We start from the raw sequence: 20,872 nt of genomic DNA, 5'->3' as shown, positions 1-20,872 counted from the left end.
AACAGCTGCCTGCTACAGAAGATTTCCTCCCCGCAGGCTGCTTAAATAGCAGGAGGGGGTGCAGGCCTATTATTTTTATTCCCCCCCCCACTGTAAAGTGGGAACAATTTCCCAGTTCAAATAGCCACCCTGGGTCTTTTGTCAGCTAAATTGAGGCTTGTACCTTTGCTTGTCTCCCTTCAATTGAGTTTGCAAGAAACAGCAGAAATGCCAGATGGGGGGGTGGGAACGGAGAGCTTTTCTAATGAGGTTTAGTGCTAATATACCCTTGTAGGTTTTTTTTTTTGAAGGGGGGGGTCCTGTTGTTTTTTTTTCTTAAAAAAAAAAAAAGAACATCGGAATTGATTTAACAGCCAGCATATGGGCGTTTGAGTCACTCTCAGCTTGTGACAGCTGCAAAGTTCTGGGTCTGTCTGTTTTGTGTGTGTGTGTGTTTTGTTTTTTTTAAAAAGGATTTTATGAAGTTTCCAAAATAAAGGGAAAAAAGTTAAAATACAAATTGAAGGGGGATAGAAAGGATAAGTGGGGTTAAATAGCAATAGTGCAGATGGTACTCCACTTATCGCCACGATGAAATTTACAATGCTAAGAGGCCCATTTTACGACCTTCCTTGTTACGACCTTCCTTGAATCATTTTACGACCTTCCTTGAATCACTGCAGATGTTAAGTTAGGAACACGGTTGTTAGGAACACGGTTGTGAAATGATTCTGGCTTTCCCCCGTGGAGGCTAAAACATATAAGGAACGGTTGCTGGAATTGGGTATGTCTAGTTTAACGAAGAGAAGGACGAGGGGGGACATGATAGTAAGTCTTCCAGTATCTCAGGGGCTGCCCCAAAGAAGAGGGAGTCAAGCTATTCTCCAAGGCGCCTGAAGGCAGGACAAGGAGCAACGGATGGAAACTCATCAAGGAGAGAAGCAACCTAGAACTAAGGAGAAACTTCCTGACAGTAGGAACAATTAACCAGTGGAACAACCTGCCTCCAGAAGCGGTGAATGCTCCAACACTGGAGGTTTTTAAGAAGAAACTGGACAGCCATTTGTCTGAAATGGAATAGGGTTTCCTGCCTGAGCAGGGGGTTGGACTAGATGACCTCCAAGATCCCTTCCAACTTTACTATTATTATTATTATAAATGCCAAATCCAGTCTGAACATCTGGCTGACTGTGCGATAATCAATAATAATAATAAAGTTGGAAGGGATCTTGGAGGTCATCTAGTTCAACCCCCTGCTCAGGCAGGAAACCCTATACCATTTCAGACAAATGGCTGCCCAGTCTCTTCTTAAAGACTTCCAGTGTTGGAGCATTCACTGCTTCTGGAGGCAGGTTGTTCCACTGGTTAATTGTTCTCACTGTCAGGAAGTTTCTCCTTACTTCCAGGTTGCTTCTTTCCTTGATGAGTTTCCATCCGTTGTTTCTTGTCCTGCCTTCAGGCGCTTTGGAGAATAGCTTGACTCCCTCTTCTTTGGGGCAGCCCCTGAGATACTGGAGCACTGCTATCATGTCCTCCCTCGTCCTTCTTTTCATTAAAATAGACATACCCAATTCCAGCAACAGTTCTTGATATGTTTTAGCCTCCAGTCCCCTGATCATCTTCCTGACTCATTGTCAATGTCAATTTACATCCCTTAGCAATAAGATGTTCGTCGCTGGTACAAAAGTCTTTTTCAAAAATCAGTTCTTTCATCTGTCAAAACAGAATTCTTTTTTATCCGTTTTTAAATCTCTCAAAACGGTGGAGCGGTACGTAAACCATTGACAAGTAAAATCTCCTTTCTTCAGATTTTCTCTCTTTTCTCTTCCAACGGATGTTAATCGCTCGGCATAAGTCAGCCAAGTGGGTTTAATTGTCGTTTCTCTTCTGAAGAAATCTTTCCTGGGGCTTTGCTGTCGGTCCTTTTTCCCGATTCTCAAAAAGCGCATTTAAAGAAGCGATGCTTAAAATTTATATTGAATTTATCTTTAGTGTACCCTAAACAGCTGTGCCATCCAAATTTTCAAGTCACATCCCTCTAGTTCTAGTACAGGCAATCCTTGACTTACAACCATTCCTTTAGTGACGGTTCAAAGTTACAACGGCACTGAAAAAAGTAATAATAATAATAATTAAGAAGAGACTGGACAGCCAATTGTCTGAAATGGTATAGGGTTTCCTGCCTGAGCAGGGGATTGGACTAGATGACCTCCAAGGTCCCTTCCAACTTTATTATGATGATGATGATGATGATGATGATGATGATGATGTCAAAATTGAGAAGACAGCAACAGATAGTAAGTGCCGCCTATACAAAGAAGCTGAAGAAACAGGGGACCACCTGGTAAGCTGCTGCAAGAAGATCGCTCAGACTGACTACAAGCAGCGGCATGACAAAGTAGCAACAATGGTGCATTGGAAGATCTGCAAGAAATATCATTTGCCTGTAAGGAAGAACTGATGGGATCATAAAATAGAGAAAGTCATAGAAAATGATAAAATTAAACTGCTCTGGTACTTCAGAATTCAAACAGACAAGCACCTGCCACATAACACCCCGGACTTAACAATTGTCGATAAGAAAGACAAAAAAGTCTGGATAGTGGACGTGACAGTGCCTGGAGACAGCAGAATAGACGAGAAAGAACTGGAGAAGATAACAAAATACAAAGTCCTACAAATAGAAATAGAAAGACTGTGGCAAAGGCAAGCAAGGGTGGTACCAATAGTAATAGGGGCCTTGGGTGCAATCCCAAAACAACTGGAGCACCACTTGAACACCATTGGCATTGACAAATTCGCTATCAGTCAATTGCAAAAGGCAGCCTTACTAGGAACTGCTTCCATCCTGCGACGATATCTGTAATACCATCAAACATCCACATCTGCCTATCCCAGGTCCTTGGGAAGGACTCGATAGGTGGACAAAAATGCCAAATCCAGTCTGAACATCTGGCTGACTGTGCGATGATCCATAATAATAATAATAATAATAATAATAATAATAATAATAATAATAATAATAAGAAGAAGAAGAAGAAGAAGAAGAAGAAGAAGAAGAAGAAGAAGAAGAAGAAGAAGTAGTAGTAGTAGTAGTAGTAGTAGTAGTAGTAGTAGTTGGAAGGGACCTTGGAGGTCATCTAGTCCAACCCCCTGCTCAGGAAGGAAACTGACTTATGACCGTTTTTCACACTTACAACCGTTGCAGCATCCCTCGTAATCACGTGATCAAAATTTGGACGCTTGGCAAATGACTTGTACTTATGACGGTCGCAGCGTCCTGGGCTCACGTGATCCCCTTTTGGGACCTTCTGACAAGCAGAGTCAATGCAGGAAGCCAGATTCACTTAACAACCGTGTGACTAACTTAACAACCGCAGCGATTCACTTAATGACTGTGGCAAGAAAGGTCGTAAAATGGGGCAAAACTCACTTAACAACTGTCTCACTTAGCAATAGAAATTTTGGGCTCAGTTGTGGTTGTAAGCCGAGGACTGCCTATATAGTCTATATATTTTGTAAAGTTATCGGTTTCCGAAGAAAGAAGTACAATTTTGAATTAGGTCATATTAACCCCTCCTCTTGCAAAAATTTCTATTTAATTCCAGGGGCTTTTTTTTTTGTCCTGTTTTACGACATTTCTTGCCACAGTTGTTCAGTGATTCACTGCAGTTGTTAAGTGAGTAGCACGGTTGTTAAGTGAATCCGGCTTCCCCATTGGTTTTGCTTGGCAGAAGATCGCAAAAGGGGATCACGTGACCCCGGGATGCCGCGACCGTCATAAATGTGAGCCAGTTGCCAAGCGTCTGGATTTTGATCACGTGACCCTGGGGAATGCTTCAACGGTCGTAAGTGTGAGAAACCATCCTAAGTCCCTTTTTTCATTGCCATTGTAACTTTGACCAGTCACTAAATAATAATAATAATAATAAAGTTGGAAGGGACCTTGGAGGTCATCTAGTCCAGCCCCCTGCTCAGGCAGGAAACCCTATACCATTTCAGACAAATGGCTGTCCATGAGCTGTTGTAAGTTGAGGACTGCCTGTGTTAAAACGACAGACTTGTTGAGACGTTCATTTTTAGAACTGAGATGCTATCTAATAATGACAATTGTAATTTGTCCCACCTCATTAAATCCGTTTTGATCTCGTTTCACGTTTTAACGTCATTATTCCGAAACACCATACAGTTCTTGGTAGCGAATGTAATTTAATTCCTAAATATCTTAATTTTAAAACCAATCTTTGCAATCAACAGTTTTTGGTCTTGTAGACATATATATTTTTCCGCCTCTTGGGCTTCTGTTTATTCATCTTAGAGCTGGCAATTTGCTAAAATGCTTCCATTTTTTCCCCGTTAAACGGTCTGTAATATTCTGAGGATCCTGTAGGGGTGTGTCCTCCATTTTCAGCCATTCGTTTAGTGACCGTTCGAAGTTACAACGGCACCCAAAAAAAGTAACTTAGGCCCATTTTTCACACAACATCCCTGTAGTTACATGATCAAAATTCAGATGCTCGGAAACTGGCATGTACTTATGACAGTTGCAGTGTCCCGGGGTCACGTGATCCCCTTTTGTGACCTTCTGACGAGCAAAGTCAACGGGGAAGCCAGTTTCACTCAACAACCGTGTTACTAACACAACACATGAAGTGATTCACTTAACAACTGTGGCAAGAAAGGTCGTAAAATGGGGCAAAACGCACGTAACAACCGTCTTGCAGAACAACAGACATTTTGGGCTCAGTTTTGGTTGTAAGTCGAGGACTACCTGTATTACTGACTTCTATTAGTGTTGTCGGCAAAATACCACAACTTATAACTCTTTTTTGGCGGGTGGGGGGCGATGTTGGGTAAATACATCAGCCAAATGTATAGGCTCAGGAACGGAATATTCGTCTTAACCCTGGATTTTGCAACAGCAATTCCCCACACCAACAATTCACTCTGTTTCCTTACTACCGTGAGTGGAGGGTGGGAAAACAAGCAAAAGGGCGTCAACAGAGGTCGCTGTCGCTGTCGCTGAGACTCTAGTCGAGGAGGTCAAAACTGTCAGCCAGGAACAGGCACTCTAGTTTCAGTTTCCAGATCAGGAAACACCCAGCAGACTCTGGTGAGCAAACTCGCGGGTCGAAAAGCTGCAAAGTTGTGCCGTTGTGATCTCACACTTCTTGCGGTTACTGAACTAACCCATTGGCTGGATTTCCAGAAGGCGGGGGAAGAGTAACGACCGCAGCTGAGTCCCAATTTTCTGTTTCTATTTGCATTGACAGTGGGAATGGATTTTGGTTCGTTAGTTCATTCGTTCATTCATTCGTTTGTTTGTTCATTTATTCATTCATTCATTCATCAATCATACGTGGTGGTGCAGTTGTTAGAATGCAGTATTGCAGGCTAACTCTGCCCATTGCCAGGAGTTCGATCCTGACCGACTCAAAATTGACTCAGGCTTCCATCCTTCCGAGGTCGGTAAAATGAGGACCCAGATTGCTGGGGAGGGGGGCAACAGGCTGACTCTGTAAGCTGCTTAGAGAAGGCTGTAAAGTGCTGTGAAGTGGTATATAAGTCTCAGGGCCATTGCTATTTGCTGTGGTCAAAAAATGGTCAATAAATGCATCTACATGGAGGGAAGTGTGTAGTGGGGTGCCCCAGGGCTCTGTTCTAGGCCCAGTGCTCTTCAACATCTTCATCAACGATTTGGACGAGGGGATAGATGGGGAACTCATCAAATTTGCGGATGACACCAAGCTGGCAGGAATAGCCAACACTCCAGAAGACAGGCTTAGGATACAGGAGGACCTGGACAGACTTGAACACTGGGCGCTATCTAACAAAATGAAATTCAATGGTGAAAAAAGTAAGGTTCTACATTTAGGCAAGAAAAACCAAATGTACAGGTATAGTATAGGGCAGTGATGGCGAATCTTTTAGAGACTGAGTGCCCAAACTGCAACCCAAAACCCACTTATTTATCGTCGGGTGCCAGGTGGGCGTGGCCCACTGGGTGGGCGTGGCTATAGTGGTCATGGCAGACTGGGTGGGTGTGGCCAAGGTGGGCGTGGTCACCTCGATGTTGCTCTTGGGGAGAGATGCCTGTGGGGGCCGGGCAGGGTTGGGGGAGATCCAGGGGGTCTCTGGCAGGTGGGGTGATGGGCAGGAGGCTCGTCCTGCGGGGCGAGGCGAGGCAAGGCGAGGCAGGGGTGCCATTCTCGCAGGGCAAGGCGAGGCAGGGGCTGGGGCGGCTGCTGCCTGACACCATCGGCCCCCGCATACAGAGGCCAGCAAGCGCATGGGGGCCACAGCCTGCTAGCCCCTCGACCGACGCACTCTGGGGCTCCGCAGCCCACCGCCAGCAGTTCAGAGAAGTTGCCTCTGAGCTGGACGGCCGGCCGACAGCTGAGGAGGCGATGCAGTGGGTCGTGCCCGGGAAAAGGAGAGCATGCGAGGCCAGGAGGGACGGGATGGGGGGGAGTGAAACCAGCCGTGCTGGGATGCATGCGGCCACGTGGGACCTCGGTCAGTTAGTGGACGGCTGGTTGAAAAGGGGCGGTTGCCATCTCTGGGGCATGGCGCACATGCCCACAGAGAGGGCTTTGAGTGCCGCCTCTGGCACGCGTGCCATAGGTTCGCCACCACTGGTATAGGGGGTACCTTGCTCAATAGTAGTAACTGTGAGAGGGACCTCGGAGTCCTAGTGGACAATCACCTAAATATGAGCCAGCCATGTGCTGCAGCTGCCAAAAAAGCCAACGCAGTGCTGGGCTGCATTGGCAGGGGGATAGAGTCAAGATCACGTGAGGTCTTAATACCACTTTGCAAGGCCTTGGTAAGGCCACACTTGGAATACTGCATCCAGTTTTGGTCACCACGATGTAAAAAAGATGCTGAGACTCTAGAAAGAGTACAGAGAAGAGCAACAAAGATGATCAGGGGACTGGAGGCTAAAACACATAAGGAACGGTTGCTGGAATTGGGTATGTCTAGTTTAACGAAGAGAAGGACGAGGGGGGACATGATAGCAGTCTTCCAATATCTCAGGGGCTGCCACAAAGAAGAGGGAGTCAAGCTATTCTCCAAAGCGCCTGAAGGCAGGACAAGAAGGAAGGGATGGAAACTCATCAAGGAGAGAAGCAACCTAGAACTAAGGAGAAACTTCCTGACAGTTAGAACAATTAACCAATGGAACAACCTGCCTTCATGGAAGTTTTTAAGAACAGATTGGACAGCCATTTATTCGAAATGGTATAGGGTCTCCTGGTTGAGCAGGGGGTTGGACTAGATGACCTCCAAGGTCCCTTTCAACTTTATTATTATTATTATTATTATTATTATTATTATTATTATTATTATTATTATTATTATTATTATTATTATTTGGTTGTAGGCCAAAGGCTTCTTTTAGACAAGAATCAAGTCAACTAACAGTCAGCGCCAAATTGGCACTAGATAAGAGTCAACAGAATTGAAGAGGGGTTGAATTTAAACCAGTGGTTCTCAACCTTTTTAATGCCGCGACCCCCAATCGGTTGTAAGTCAAGGACTAAACCAGTCGTAAGTCGAGGACTAAACCGGTCGTAAGTCGAGGACTACCCAGCCGGTCGTAAGTCGAGGACTTTCCCTGCCCGGGAGCGCCGCGCATGCGTGGTTCCGCCCCCTGCGCCGGCCGAGGCGTAGCTGGCAAGCGGCAGAGACGGAGCAGGCCGACCACCAGCTGGCCCAGCCCAAGGGAGGTAAAGCACCCGCCAGAAAAGGGGAAAAAAATGGCGGACAAAAAAAATGGCGGACAACCTTGCTTGGCGACCCCCGTGAAATGGCCGATCGACCCCAAATGGTTGAGAACCACTGATTTAAACCATTTGTGGGAATGTAACGACTCCAGGCTGATTCCTGTCTTGACTCCGCCCCCAGGCTCTGCCTGACCTTCTACCTGAAGTGATAGTTCCAATATTGTGCCTTTGGGAGCCCCGGAGGTTATAATGCAGCATTGCAGGCTAATAACTCCGCCCACAGCCAGGAGTTCGATCCTGACCGGTTCAAGGTTGACTCAGCCTTCCATCCTTCCGAAATCGGAAAAATGAGGACCCAGATTGTTGGGAGCAAGTATGCTGACTCTGTAAACCGCTTAAAGTGCTGTGAAGCGGTATATAAGTCAAGGACTCCTTTTAGAACAAGAATCAAGTCAACTAATGGTCAGCACCAAATTGGTGCTACATAAGAGTCAACGGAATTGAAGAGGGGGTTGAACCATTTGTGGGAACGTAACGATTCTAGGCTGATTCCTCTCTTCACTTCACCCTCAGGCTCTGCCTGTCTTACATGAATAGAATAGAATAGAATAGAATAGAATAGGAATAGACTAGGAATAGACTAGGAATAGAATAGAATAGAATAGAATAGAATAGAATAGAATAGAATTAAGAATAGGAAAGAATAATAGAATAGAATAGAATAGAATAGAATAGAATAGAAAAGAATAGAATAGAATAGAATAGTAACTTTATTGTCACTTTGAATGTACACTAATCGGCATACATTAAAGTGAAATTTCATTACGTATATGAAGTGATAGTTCCAGTATTGTGCCTTTGGGAGCCCTGGTGGTTAGAATGCAGCACTGCAGGCCGACTCTGCCCACAGCCAGGAAGTTCGATCCTGACCGGTTCAAGGTTGACTCAGCCTTCCGTCCTTCCGAGGTCGGTAAAATGAGGACCCAGATTGTTGGGGGGGAGCAACAGGCTGATTCTGTAAACCGCTTAGAGAGGGCTGTAAAGCCCTGTGAAGCGGTATATAAGTCTTAGATCAGTGGTTCTCAACCTTTTTAATGCCGCGACCCCAACCGGTCGTAAGTCGAGGACTAAACCGGTCGTAAGTCGAGGACTAAACCGGTTGTAAGTCGAGGACTAAACCGGTCGTACGTCGAGGACTAGCCAACCGGTCATAAGTCGAGGACTTTCCCTGCCCGGGAGCGCCGCGCATGCGTGGTTCCACCCCCTGCACCGGCCGAGGCGTAGCTGGCAAGCAGCAGAGACGGAGCAGGCCGACCACCAGCTGGCCCAGCCCAAGGGAGGTAAGGCACCCGCCGGAAAAGGGAAAAAAATGGTGGACAAAAAAAATGGCGGACAGCCTTGCTTGGCGACCCCCATGAATTGGTCGATCGACCCCAAATGGGGTCCCGACCCACAGGTTGAGAACCACTGTCTTAGATGCTATCGCTAGTCTATTCAATTTATATTTTTAGGGATTTTGCGCTACTGGCTTCCTCTCCAGGCTGATTTTCACGCTCAATATCACGTTCAGTGGTTTGGTTTTTTTTTCCTGCTTTCTCCAGTTTCCAGTGGCGAGGCTGCTCAGTCGCCAAGCAGGAGCGTCGGTCGGACTTTGGGTAGTACCAAATCAGAAAGCCAGAGCAGTCTGGGCAGCGAGCGCTACAGTGCCCCGGAGGGCTACCAAAGTGATCGTGAAGATGGGGACAGCGATACTGTCCGAAGCGCTCCCGGTGAGTGGGTCAGAATTTGCAAAGGGAATTACCTTTTTTTCCCCTCCCCTGGCTAGGGGTGGGAGAAAAAAAACATAGATTTGGTTGGGGGACAAGTGGGTTATTACAGGTACTCCTCGACTTACAACCTAGAACTAAGGAGAAACTTCCTGACAGTTAGAACAATTAACCAGTGGAACAACCTGCCTCCAGAAGATGTGAATGCTGCAACACTGGAAGTTTTTATGAAGAGATTGGACAGCCCTTTGTCTGAAATGGTATATGGTCTCCTGGTTGAGCAGGGTGTTGGACTAGATGACCTCCAAGGTCCCTTCCAACTTTTTTATTACTATTATTATTATTATTATTATTATTATTATTATTATTATTATTATTATTATTATTATTATTATTATTATTAAGCCCAAATTTTCTGCTGCTCAGTTAGTTTGTCCCATTTTACGACCTTCCTTGCCGCTGCTAAATCAATCACTGCAGATGTCCACGGAGGTTCTCCATCATTCCAGGTCATTGTTTATCCCAAGGGTGCTTTTTCAAGAGGCAACTGGACTTTCTTTTTAATCTTTGAAGACGTTTCGCTTCTCCTCCAAGAAGCTTCTTCCGCTCTGACTGGGATGGTGGGGAATGGAAGCATTTATACTCCTTGCAGACAGCCGGTCGTTTGCATCCTTTTAGAGAGTCGTTGAGGCCACTTGGAGGTTTATCTGTGTCCGCTGGCTTGAAAGAGGAAGCAAAGAGGCCATCGGTGTCAAAATTAAAAACAGCCCTTCCTCAACAGAGGGGAAGGGATACAACATCATCCGTCTCCAGTCTACAACACAGTCCTCTCAGCAGGTCCACACCCATTTGCACCACTCAGGTGACCCTGAGGACACAGACAAAACTCCAAGTGGCCTCAACGACTCTATAAAAGAATGCAAATGACCGGCTGTCTAGAAGGAGTATAAATCCTTCCTGCAGCCAAGAAGGCTCCACACATATTTGCACCACTCAGGTGACCCTGAGGACACAGGTAAACCTCCAGGTGGCCTCAACGACCCTCTAGAAGAAGGCAAATGACTAGCTGTCTGCAAGGAGTATAAATCCTTCCATTCCCCACCATCCAGTCAGAGCTGAAGAAGCTCCAATGGATGAGAAGCGAAAACTCTTCAAAGAAAAACAAAGAAGTCCAGTTGCCTCTTGAAAAAAGCACCTTTGGGATAATCACTGCAGATGTTAAATGCATCATTTAGTCCAAACATGTCAAACACAAGACCCGGGGGCCAGATGGGGCCCGCAAAGTGGTTTCCTGTGGCCCGCGAAGCCATCCTGGAAACAGTGAGGGAACGGCCCCCGCTGCCTTGGCCCTGGCCCAGGCCGGCCGGGAGCCAATGTACAGTTTTGTGGTGGCCATCTATGCTGAAACACATTCAGTCTTAGCTCCACAAGGCCGTCCGGGAACAGCGAGGAACCAGCCCCTGCTGTGTTGGGCCCACCCCCTGGGTGCATGCTGGGGGGGGTGTCACCCTTTGTGAGGAATGAAGAAATGGACCATGCCTTGGCGCTTGCCCCGGTCCCACCCCCTTCTGCCAGAGACCCCCAGATCTGTCCCACTCCTGCCCAGGCCCCCACAGGCACCCTTGACGCGAATGATGTAGAGCTGGCCACGCCCACCCAGTAGGCCACACCCACTCCCTCCACGCCCACCCAGTAGGCCGCGCCCATCCTGGCCGCCCCCCCGCCCCCCCCGAGAGCAACCACAATGCTGATGCGGCCCTCAATGAAATTGAGTTTGACGCCCCTGATTTAGTCATTAAGCGAATCTGGCTTCCTCTGTTGACTTTGCTTGTCGGAAGCTGGCTGGGAAAGTTACAAATGGTGATCACGTGACCCGGGGAAAGGGCAACTGTCATAAACAGGGGTAGTCCTCGACTTACAACAGTGTCGTTTAGTGACCGTTCAAAGTTACCGCGGCGCTGAAAAATGTGACTTAGGACCCTTTTTCACAGTTAAGGACCTTTGCAGCCTCCCCACGGTCAGGCGATCCAAATTCAGATGCTAGGCAACGGGTTCATACGTATGATGGTTGCTGTGCCCCCGGGGGTCCCGCGATCCCCTTTTGCGGCCTTCTGCCAAGCAACGTCAACGGGGAAGCCGGATTCACTTAACAACCGTGCTACTCACTTAACAACTGCAGTGAATCACTGAACAACTGTGGCAAGAAATGTCGTAAAACGGGACAAAAAAAAAAGCCCCTGGAATTAAATAGAAATTTTTGCAAGAGGAGGGGTTAATATGACCTAATTCAAAATTGTACTTCGTTCTTCAGGAACCGATAACTTTACAAAATAAAAGACTATATAGGCAGTCCTCGGCTTACAACCACAACTGAGCCCAAAATTTCTATTGCTAAGTGAGACAGTTGTTAAGTGAGTTTTGCCCCATTTTACGACCTTTCTTGCCACAGTCGTTAAGTGAATCGCTGCGGTTGTTAAGTTAGTCACCCGGTTGTTAAGTGAATCTGGCTTCCTGCATTGACTCTGCTTGTCAGAAGGTCCCAAAAGGGGATCACGTGACCCCAGGACGCTGCGACCGTCATAAGTACAAGTCAGTTGCCAACTTAACAACCGGGTTACTAACTTATCTACTGCAGTGATTCACTTAGCGACTGTGGTGGGAAAGGTCGTAAAATGGGGCAAAACTCACTTGCCAAACGTCTCGCTTAGCAACAGGAATTTTGGGCTCAATTGTGGTCGTAGGTCAAGGACTACCTGTACATTCCAGTTGGCCAGCGCCTGAATTTTGATCTTCGTGACCGTGGGGGAGGCTTTAGTGGCCATTAAGTGTGAAAAACGGTCATAACTCATTCTTTTTTTAATGCCATTGTAACTTCAAACTGTCCCTAAACGAGTGGTTGTATCTTGAGGACTAGCTGCGTTGAAGACCGGCTGGAATAAAATCCCATTACTGTTTATCCTTCTTTTGGAAATGATCTAGCTATCCGCCTGGAGCAGGGGTAGGCAACCTTGGCTCTTTTATGACTCGTGGACTTCAACTCCCAGAATTCCTGAGGCAGCCATGCTGAAGAGAAATGGAGAGGTTTCCATGCTGAGCCATGCCGGCTCGGGAATTCTGGGAGTTGAAGTCCACGAGTCATAAAAGAACCAAGGTTGTCTACCCCTGGCCTGGAGTGTGAGCATATGGGCGGTTGAACTTGTGAAATTTTAACGCACCAACGTCCTGTTTTGCCAAGGGTCAGGGCAGCGATCAGGTGCCCAGGCAATTTGATCTTGTAGATCCAGAGACAATGAATCCTCCAATCAATGAAAGGGATTTTAAGCTTTATTATGAGCTCAGGCCAACCAAGATTAAAAAGCATGGCATAAAAAATATCCAGACTTTCAGGATCTCCTTTATAACGACAGTAGAGAGACCCCAAGGGTGACTATTTTCCCCAACACCCAGCGCCAGGTTCTGTGCAGCCGTCCCCACGAACAACACAACCCGAAGGTTTTTTTAAATCAAAGTTTGGCACCAGGACTTTGTGCCCTGCTATGGTCAGGAGACTGCAAGTCAGCTTCCGTGCCTCAGGCGGGACTGGAACTCATCGTCTCCTGGTGATTGGCCCACAGTCACCCAGTTGGCTTCCATGCCTAAGGCGGGACTAGAACTCACCGTCTCCTAGTGATTGGCCCAAGTCACTCAGATGGCTTTCATGGCTAAGGTGGAACTAGAACTCACAGTCTCCTGGTGATTGGCCCAAAGTTATTCAGCTGGCTTTCATGGCTAAGGCGGGACTAGAACTCACTGTCTCCTGGTGATTGACCCACAGTCACCCAGTTGGCTTCCATGCCTAAGGTGGGACTAGAACTCACTGTCTCCTAGTGATTGGCCTAAAGTTACTCAGCTGGCTTCCATGCCTAAGGCGGGACTAGAACACATTGTCCCCTGGTGATTGGCCCAAAGTTACTTAGCTGGCTTCCATGCCTAAGGTGGGATTAGAACTCACCATCTCCTGATGATTGGTCCACAGTCACCCAGTTGGCTTCCATGCCTAAGGCGGGACTAGAACTCACCATCTCCTGGTGATCGGCCCAAAGTCACCTAGCCGGCTTCCATGCCTATGACAGTACTAGAACTCACGGTTTCCCATTTTCTAGTCTGCTGCCTTCACCACTAGATGGTCTGGAAGCCCATCCAAAGCCACCAGGGTCTCTAGGACAAAAGGCTTCTGTATGCAACTGCCAGCTAACAAACAGGTCACAGCATTTTGGACCGACAAAAGTTTGCATGTGATCTGCAGGGCAAGTCCCAGCTAAAACCTTTTGCGGCCGTCCGATAGCCAGACACAGTTGTTGTTCCTTCCCAAAGTTGCCCGTGCGCTGATTGGATTCCTGCTTTCCTCTTTTTTTTTTTATTGAAAAGTTTTATAAAAATTACAATATAAACCCCTAAACCCACCCACCCTAATCCCCCCCTCTCCCTCCCCCACTTCCCAGAGCTAAATACAGAGTTACAAATATAATAATCATAATCTAACTAACATTAACCAACTATATAAATAACCAAGTCCATAATGCGCTTTAACTCCCCTTTAACATCAATATAATAATAATAATAATTAAAACATAAACAAATTAGTATCCTAATTATTAAACAATAGAATATCCATATTGTTAAACAATACTATTACTAAAAGTAATCATAATACCATATAATTAAAACTAACAAAAATTTCACTATAATAAACTATTAATACTAATAATCTGTTTTTTCCTCTTCTTAAAAAAGGGAAAAGACGCATCTTAAAATGCCGCTGGCGATGACGTTCCGTCTCCAAGGCTGCCGCCTTTATCCTCGCTCTCCTTCTGCGTCGAACTCAAGGTGGACGTCCTGGCGAGGATTCGGAGAGGAAGAACGTGTCCCGCCGGCAATATGGCGACAACCTTACCCCTCGGTCGCACCTCCGCCTTTGTGGTTACCAGCTGACCGGCCTCTTTGACACCCAGGACCTGCCGAAAAAAAGGCACCTTAAAAATTCTCGGCGTTGGATTTTTTCCAGCCAAGGATGGGTGCCGTGTCGAAACAATTTGAATTTGGACCCCAATTCTGAGATTTTTCCTATGTTCCCCGGCCTAGGGGAGAGACTTTGAATTCTGGTCCTTGCGTAATATTCTTTCACATCTGCACACCCACAAAACACCGTCCTGGTTTTCGTCCTGGGCAACAAGGTGGATATTATTGCATTGTAGTTTACTCCGCAATGGAGGGGAGGGAGGGTTGAAGATGGACCCACAAATGGCATCTCTGGCTGAGGATGAAAAAAAAAAGGCAGCTGTTTCTCACTAGGAGATTGGTGGGATCTAGAACATCTGGCAGGAAGAGAGAGACAAGCCAGGGGGGGTGTGTGTGTCTGTTGGGGGCTGGAATTAGCACAATCTGGATTTCCGAAACATTTCAGCAGCTGGATTAGATTTGATTTCTATAAATTAGGTATCGTGGTTCCGATATGTTGGTCAAAATTAGGAGTTTCCTTTAAGATAGGTGGACTTCAACTCCCAGAATTCCCCAGCCAGCCCTGTTGAAGTCCACCCCTCTTAAAAAGGCCCAGGCTAAGAAACACTGTTCTAATTATTATCTATTCCTGAGAATTACCTTTTCACCGTTGTTGTTGCAACGGAGGTTCCTTAAACTCCTTTTTGCATAACTTATGTGGTTTCTCGTCGGTTTCATATAAAATATTTTTATTATATTGGAGCTTGCTTTCCTGATTGTTCTCATTTTAATAGCTGAGATTGGCTGTCATTGGTCAGCTTCTGAAGACACACACACACAAACTCCTTAGATGGGAAAAAATGTCTATATCTTTTTACTTGCCAAGACTACTTGTGTCATGGTTCCCACAGATGAAACTCTTCAGAGAACTTCGAGGCATTGTTTACCTTAAAGAATCTTTATTAGAGAAGCATAGCGTGGACACTAACACAATCGAAGCCAAAAACTGGATTCCCCCCCCCCAGCACATAGTATCAAAGCACAATTACCTCCTCCAATTAACAATCATAAATCACATTCTCCAATTAGCTTGAAATGCAGGCTTTCCCTCCAGTTCTCCAGCCCGCCAATTCTTATCATCTCTTATTTCAACAACCTTGGTTCTCACGCTAGGTCCAGTATTGTTATGTCTAGCTAAACTCTCATGCACATTCCTTCTCCCAGCATCATCTAACTCTAAGAGTAAAACATAAGAAGAAAATGGTTGCATCTCCAACTGTTGTCAAAGCAAAAAAAACATCAGATGTTAGCAGGGTTGACATCTTGCAGACCTTGAGTCTTTTGTCGCTTGTGTTGTAGTGTGTGTTCAAAAGGGGTGGGGCTTCAATTGCAAGTTGTGATGCCATCTTGACTTTTGGGAAGCCCCCCTCTCCCCTACCGTGCCCCCATTATCTGCCCCAAGTGCTGTTTTTTTTCATCTCTTATTGGGTGTGTGTGTGTGTTTGGTGCTTTCTGAGCTTGGTTGATTTCTTGTAGACATTTCATTACCTAACTAGATAACATCATCAGCACTAGCAGGGAGTGGGGTTTGTTCTCTGTTTACCCCAGTCAGAGAACTACCAGCTCAGACAAACAATCAGTAAACAGCAGCCATATCGAGGAATCACCAAGAATGCTCTTGCCAACATGGACAGGGGAAACCACTTATATATAATATGACGGCAAATCCCACGCTCCCTTCTGCCACTGTTGATGTCACCTAATTAGGTAATGAAACGTCTGCAAGAAAACAGCCAAGTTTAGAGAGTAACAATCATTCCATGTCTCTCTTGTCTATCGATCCTTCCATCCATTATCTATCTATCTATCTATCTATCTATCTATCTATCTATCATCTATCTATCTATCTATCTATCTATCTATCTATCTATCTATCTATCTATCTATCTATCTATCTATCTATCATCTATCTCCTGGATCTATCAATGGATTGTCTGTCTATCTGTCATCTTCTGGATCTATCTCCTGGATTGTCTGTCTATCTCCCTCCCTCCCTCCCTCCCTCCCTCCCTCCATCATCTATCTATCTATCTATCTATCTATCTATCTATCTATCTATCTATCTCTCTATCTATCTATCTATCTATCTATCTATCTATCTATCTATCTATCTATCTATCTATCTTCTATCATCTTCTGGATCTATCTCCTGGATTGTTTGTCTATCTCCTTCCCTCCCTCCCTCCCTCCCTCCCTCCCTCCGTCCGTCCGTCCGTCCGTCCGTCCGTCCGTCCGTCCGTCCATCCATCCATCCATCTATCTATCTATCTATCTATCTATCTATCTATCTATCTATCTATCTATCTTATCTATCATCTCGATCTGTCTCCTGGATTGTCTGTCTGTCTACCTACCTACCTACCTACCTACCTACATCTATCTATCTATCTATCTATCTATCTATCTATCTATCTATCTATCTATCTATCTATCTATCTATCTATCTATCTATCTATCTATCTATCTATCATCTCCTGGATTGTCTGTCTGTCTATCTATCTCTGATGATATTATCTAATGACATAATGAAACATCTGCAAGAAACCAACCATGATCAGAGAGCACCAAGAACCACAATCCACCCACTGGGCAAGCAGCATGTATTGACAAGAGTTGCAGCATCCCCTGATCACGTGATCACCATTTGCGACCTTCTGAACTACCTTCCAACAAGCAAAGTCAATGGGGGAAGCCAGGTTCGCTTAATGACTGTGATTCACTTAACGACTGCAGTGATTCCCTTAACAACCGTGGAAAAAAAGACAAATCATGGGACGTGACTCCCTTAACAACTGCTTTGCTCAACAATGGGGACATTCCGGTGATATATGAATCACTGTCCATTTTGAACACATACTGTGTGCAGGGGTCTCCAACCCCTGGTGGCATGCCAGCAACCAGTCCGCACAAACAGGCAAAGCCCCATCCGCGGGATGCAGGCACCTCACAAAACCACACCCACTCTGGTCCACGGGAAAAACCTCGGTCCACGGAACCGGTCCCTGGTGCCCAAAAGGTTTGGGACCTCTGCTGTAGTGGAAACAGGAAACTTGAGCATTCACAAGGCTGATGCTGTATGGAACAGAACTGGGGCTGAATCTGGATGTTCTCCGGGTAACCACGAAGCCCACTCCTCCCAGAAGGTAACAAGGAAAACAGGTCGTGAAGAGGGTGTGTAGCGTCCCAGACAATCTTGGGGACCCTGCTTGCTCAAGCATCGCTTATCTGCCATGTCCTGGATAGAAGGAAGTAAATTACCAATAATCTTTTCTGCCGTCCTCACCACTCTCCGCACCGCCTTCCTGTCCGAAGCAGGGATGCTTCCAAACCAGGCAGTGATGCAATACGACAGGATGCTCTTGATCGTCCGTCTGTAGAAAGTGGTAAGGACAGGGGAAGGAAGATGTGCTTTTCTCATGTGATGCAGAAAACGCAGGCACTGCCGTGCCCGCTTCACCCGTGTCCTGCTGTTGAGCGACCAAGCTAGCCTAGATCCAACCTAAAACTAAGGAGAAACTTCCGAACTGTGAGAACAATTTACCAGTATGACAGCTTGCCTTCAGAAGTTGCGGGTGCTTCATCACCGGAGGGTTTTAAGAAAAGGCTGATCAATCACCTGTATGAAATGGTTTAGGGATCTCCTGCTAGAGCAGGGGGTTGGACTAGAAGACCTCCAAGGTCCCTTCCAGCTCTATTCAGATTGATTTGAGCGAGTCACATTCTGAGCCGGGAACGTTTTGTGTTTCTCCGAGCTGCCGTCTTCCCAGCCAACTGTGTTCCCTCTGAGCTCTTCGCACAAAGGAAGACGAAACTGGAGCCTCTCAACTGGAACCTGGAGAGGCTGCTGAGAAGCCCATCCGACCCAGGATGATGGATTTCAAGGTCCCTTCCCCACCTTTGCCTCTTGTGTCCTTCACATTGCAGTGCCATAAACCGTAACTGTCTCATCCTTCTTCCACTTTTCCCTCAATGCTGCTTTTGTTAGTATTTCTCTCCTCCTCACCACCACCCTCGCCTTCCCCGTTAGGTAGAAAACCCATCCAGGATAATGCGGTACTTAATCATCACTGCAAAGTTGTCTTTTGTGGCCTCCAGCTTGTCATTGATGTCTGGTATTGAAAGCAGCTTTTACCACCGCGCCGGCGAAGAAAATCGCGGCATTGTTCGCACGCCTCATCCGGCAAGCTTGCTCTCTCTTCTATATTTATCTGCACCTTTTGATCTGCATTCAATCTCAAGGTTTTGAAATAATTGGCTTTCCGCTTCCCTCTTCGCCCGCCTGCAACCGTACATATTGTCTTTTAAAAGCTCGGTGCAAAATTACGTTGGCAATTAGTTTTAGCTTGGCAGTTGCGAGCGTTGCGTTGCAAACATCTGCCTTTCCTTTTTGCTCGGATTTCTGTTTTTTAATTCTTCGTTCTCCGATGTTTAAGGTGGGAAAAAAAGAGGCCCTGGGCTTGTTTGGGGTCAAAGGCGAAATTTGGATGTGTGGTCCTCGGCTTACAACCAGTTGCTTAGCTATGGACCACAGAGTGAATTATTATTATTATTATTATTATTATTATTATTATTATTATTATTATTATTATTATTGATGATGATGATGATGATGATGATGATGATGATGACGATGAGAAGGAGGAGGAGGAGGAGGAGAAGAAGGAGGAGGAGGAGGAGGAGGAGGAGGAGGAGGAGGAGGAGGAGAAGGAGGAGGAGAAGAAGAAGAAGAAGAAGAAGAAGAAGAAGAAGAAGAAGAAGAAGAAGAAGAAGAAGAAGAAGAAGAAGAAGAAGAAGAAGAAGAAGAAGAAGAAGAAGAAGAAAGAAGAAATTTTTTGATATGTGCAGAGATGGATAGATTAACATTAGAAATTAAAGACAAGGATGAAACAGAGTATTACGAAGTTTGGGATAAGATGTACTATTGGTTAGACTCGAGAAAAAATCAGAACAGAGAAAGCTCGTCTAGAAGAGAGAAAGTGTAGATTTTCAACCTCAAAGTGAGCGTAAGATAGAGATCAGAAAGAATATGAATTAAGAATGGGAATGGAAATGGAAATTGTGTTGTAAACAGACGTAAATATGTGTGTAACTATATAAATAGTATAAAATGCAATATGTAAATGGTATAAAAGATCAATGAATAGGGAGATATATGGTATATGGTATAGTATGTATGGCAAAATAACAGCCAGAAAAGCCACACTGTGTTCAACCTGTTTTTAAATGTTTACTCAAAATTTTTTTTTAAAAAAAAAGAAGTAGTTCAGTTAATAAGTTAACTGCGTAATTATGGATGAAACGTATAACAGTGATGCCCATTGTCATCGGAGCACTGGGAACTATGTCCAAAAACTTTGCAAAATATTTCAAGAAACTGCAGCTTCCTGCAATAACTCCAGCAATGCTACAAAAAACTGTGCTACTCGGAACATATTATATTTTAAGGAGGTACCTGGTTGATACCTAGGATGCTGGCAGCAACCCGTGTCAACCATCAGCGCCAGTCAATGTGAATGTTCAGTTGACTGAGGTTCACGTCTAAAATAATAATAATAATAATAATAATAATAAAAAGTTGGAAGGGACCTTGGAGGTCTTCTAGTCCAACACCCTGCTCAGGCAGGAAACCCTATACCATTTCAGACAAATGGCTGTCCAGTCTCTTCTTAAAAACTTCCAGTGTTGGAGCATTCACTGCTTCTGGAGGCAGGTTGTTCCACTGGTTAATTGTCCTTATTGTTAGTAAGTTTCTCCTTAGTTCTAGGTTGCTTCTCTCCTTGATGAGCTTCCACCTGTTGCTTCTAGTCCTGCCTTCAGGCGCTTTGGAGAATAGCTTGACTCCCTCTTCTTTGGGGCAGCCCCTGAGACACTGGAACACTACTTATGTCACCCTTTGTCCTTTCCTTCAGGTGTCATAAAACACCTGGATTTTGATCACATGTTGCAACGGTCATAAGCACGAGGACCGGTCATAAATCACTTTTTTGTGTGTGACAATGTAACTTCAAACGGTTGCTAAAGAAACGGTGGTCAGTCAAGGACTTTCTGGAAACTTCAAGTGACTGTCATCTTGGCTTTTTTTTTTTTTTCATTTTCTTCACCCCCCCAAAACATGACTCACCCCCCCCAATCTACTTCCTCTCCAGGCAAGCTTCCCGAAAAATAGCTGAAAAAAAAAGTAGATTAGATGTTTTCGCCCCAAAATATGGAGATTAGCAAAATTTATCTCCTGGTCTATCCAATTGTAAGATTGTAAAGAGAACAGTCTTCTCTCGTCAATACTGGTAGTCCTCAACTTATAACTGTTCCTTTAGTGACCAAGTGGCCTCCAAAAGACCCACCGGGTGTTTCAAGCGCAGAAAA

General features: G+C 45.5%; 1 protein-coding gene across 1 annotated transcript in view; it reads left to right on the top strand.

Moving 5' to 3' along the window:
* Positions 1-14,607, top strand: part of RPH3AL (rabphilin 3A like (without C2 domains)) — a 33,157-nt gene extending 18,550 nt beyond the window's left edge. Inside the window, exons 6-8 of the mRNA XM_029286690.1 lie at positions 5,036-5,092; positions 9,308-9,475; positions 14,339-14,607. Coding sequence (XP_029142523.1) covers positions 5,036-5,092; positions 9,308-9,475; positions 14,339-14,607 — 494 coding nt within the window. The remainder of the gene's footprint in view (positions 1-5,035; positions 5,093-9,307; positions 9,476-14,338) is intronic.
* Positions 14,608-20,872: the final 6,265 nt, after the last annotated feature.

This window comes from Protobothrops mucrosquamatus, unplaced genomic scaffold (assembly GCF_001527695.2).
Source record: "Protobothrops mucrosquamatus isolate PMUCROS unplaced genomic scaffold, P.Mucros_1.0 scaffold4586, whole genome shotgun sequence".
NCBI classification, from domain to species: Eukaryota; Metazoa; Chordata; class Lepidosauria; order Squamata; family Viperidae; genus Protobothrops; species Protobothrops mucrosquamatus.
The sequence above is the reverse complement of the archived record's forward strand: the minus strand, read 5'-3'. Positions and strand labels throughout refer to the sequence as shown.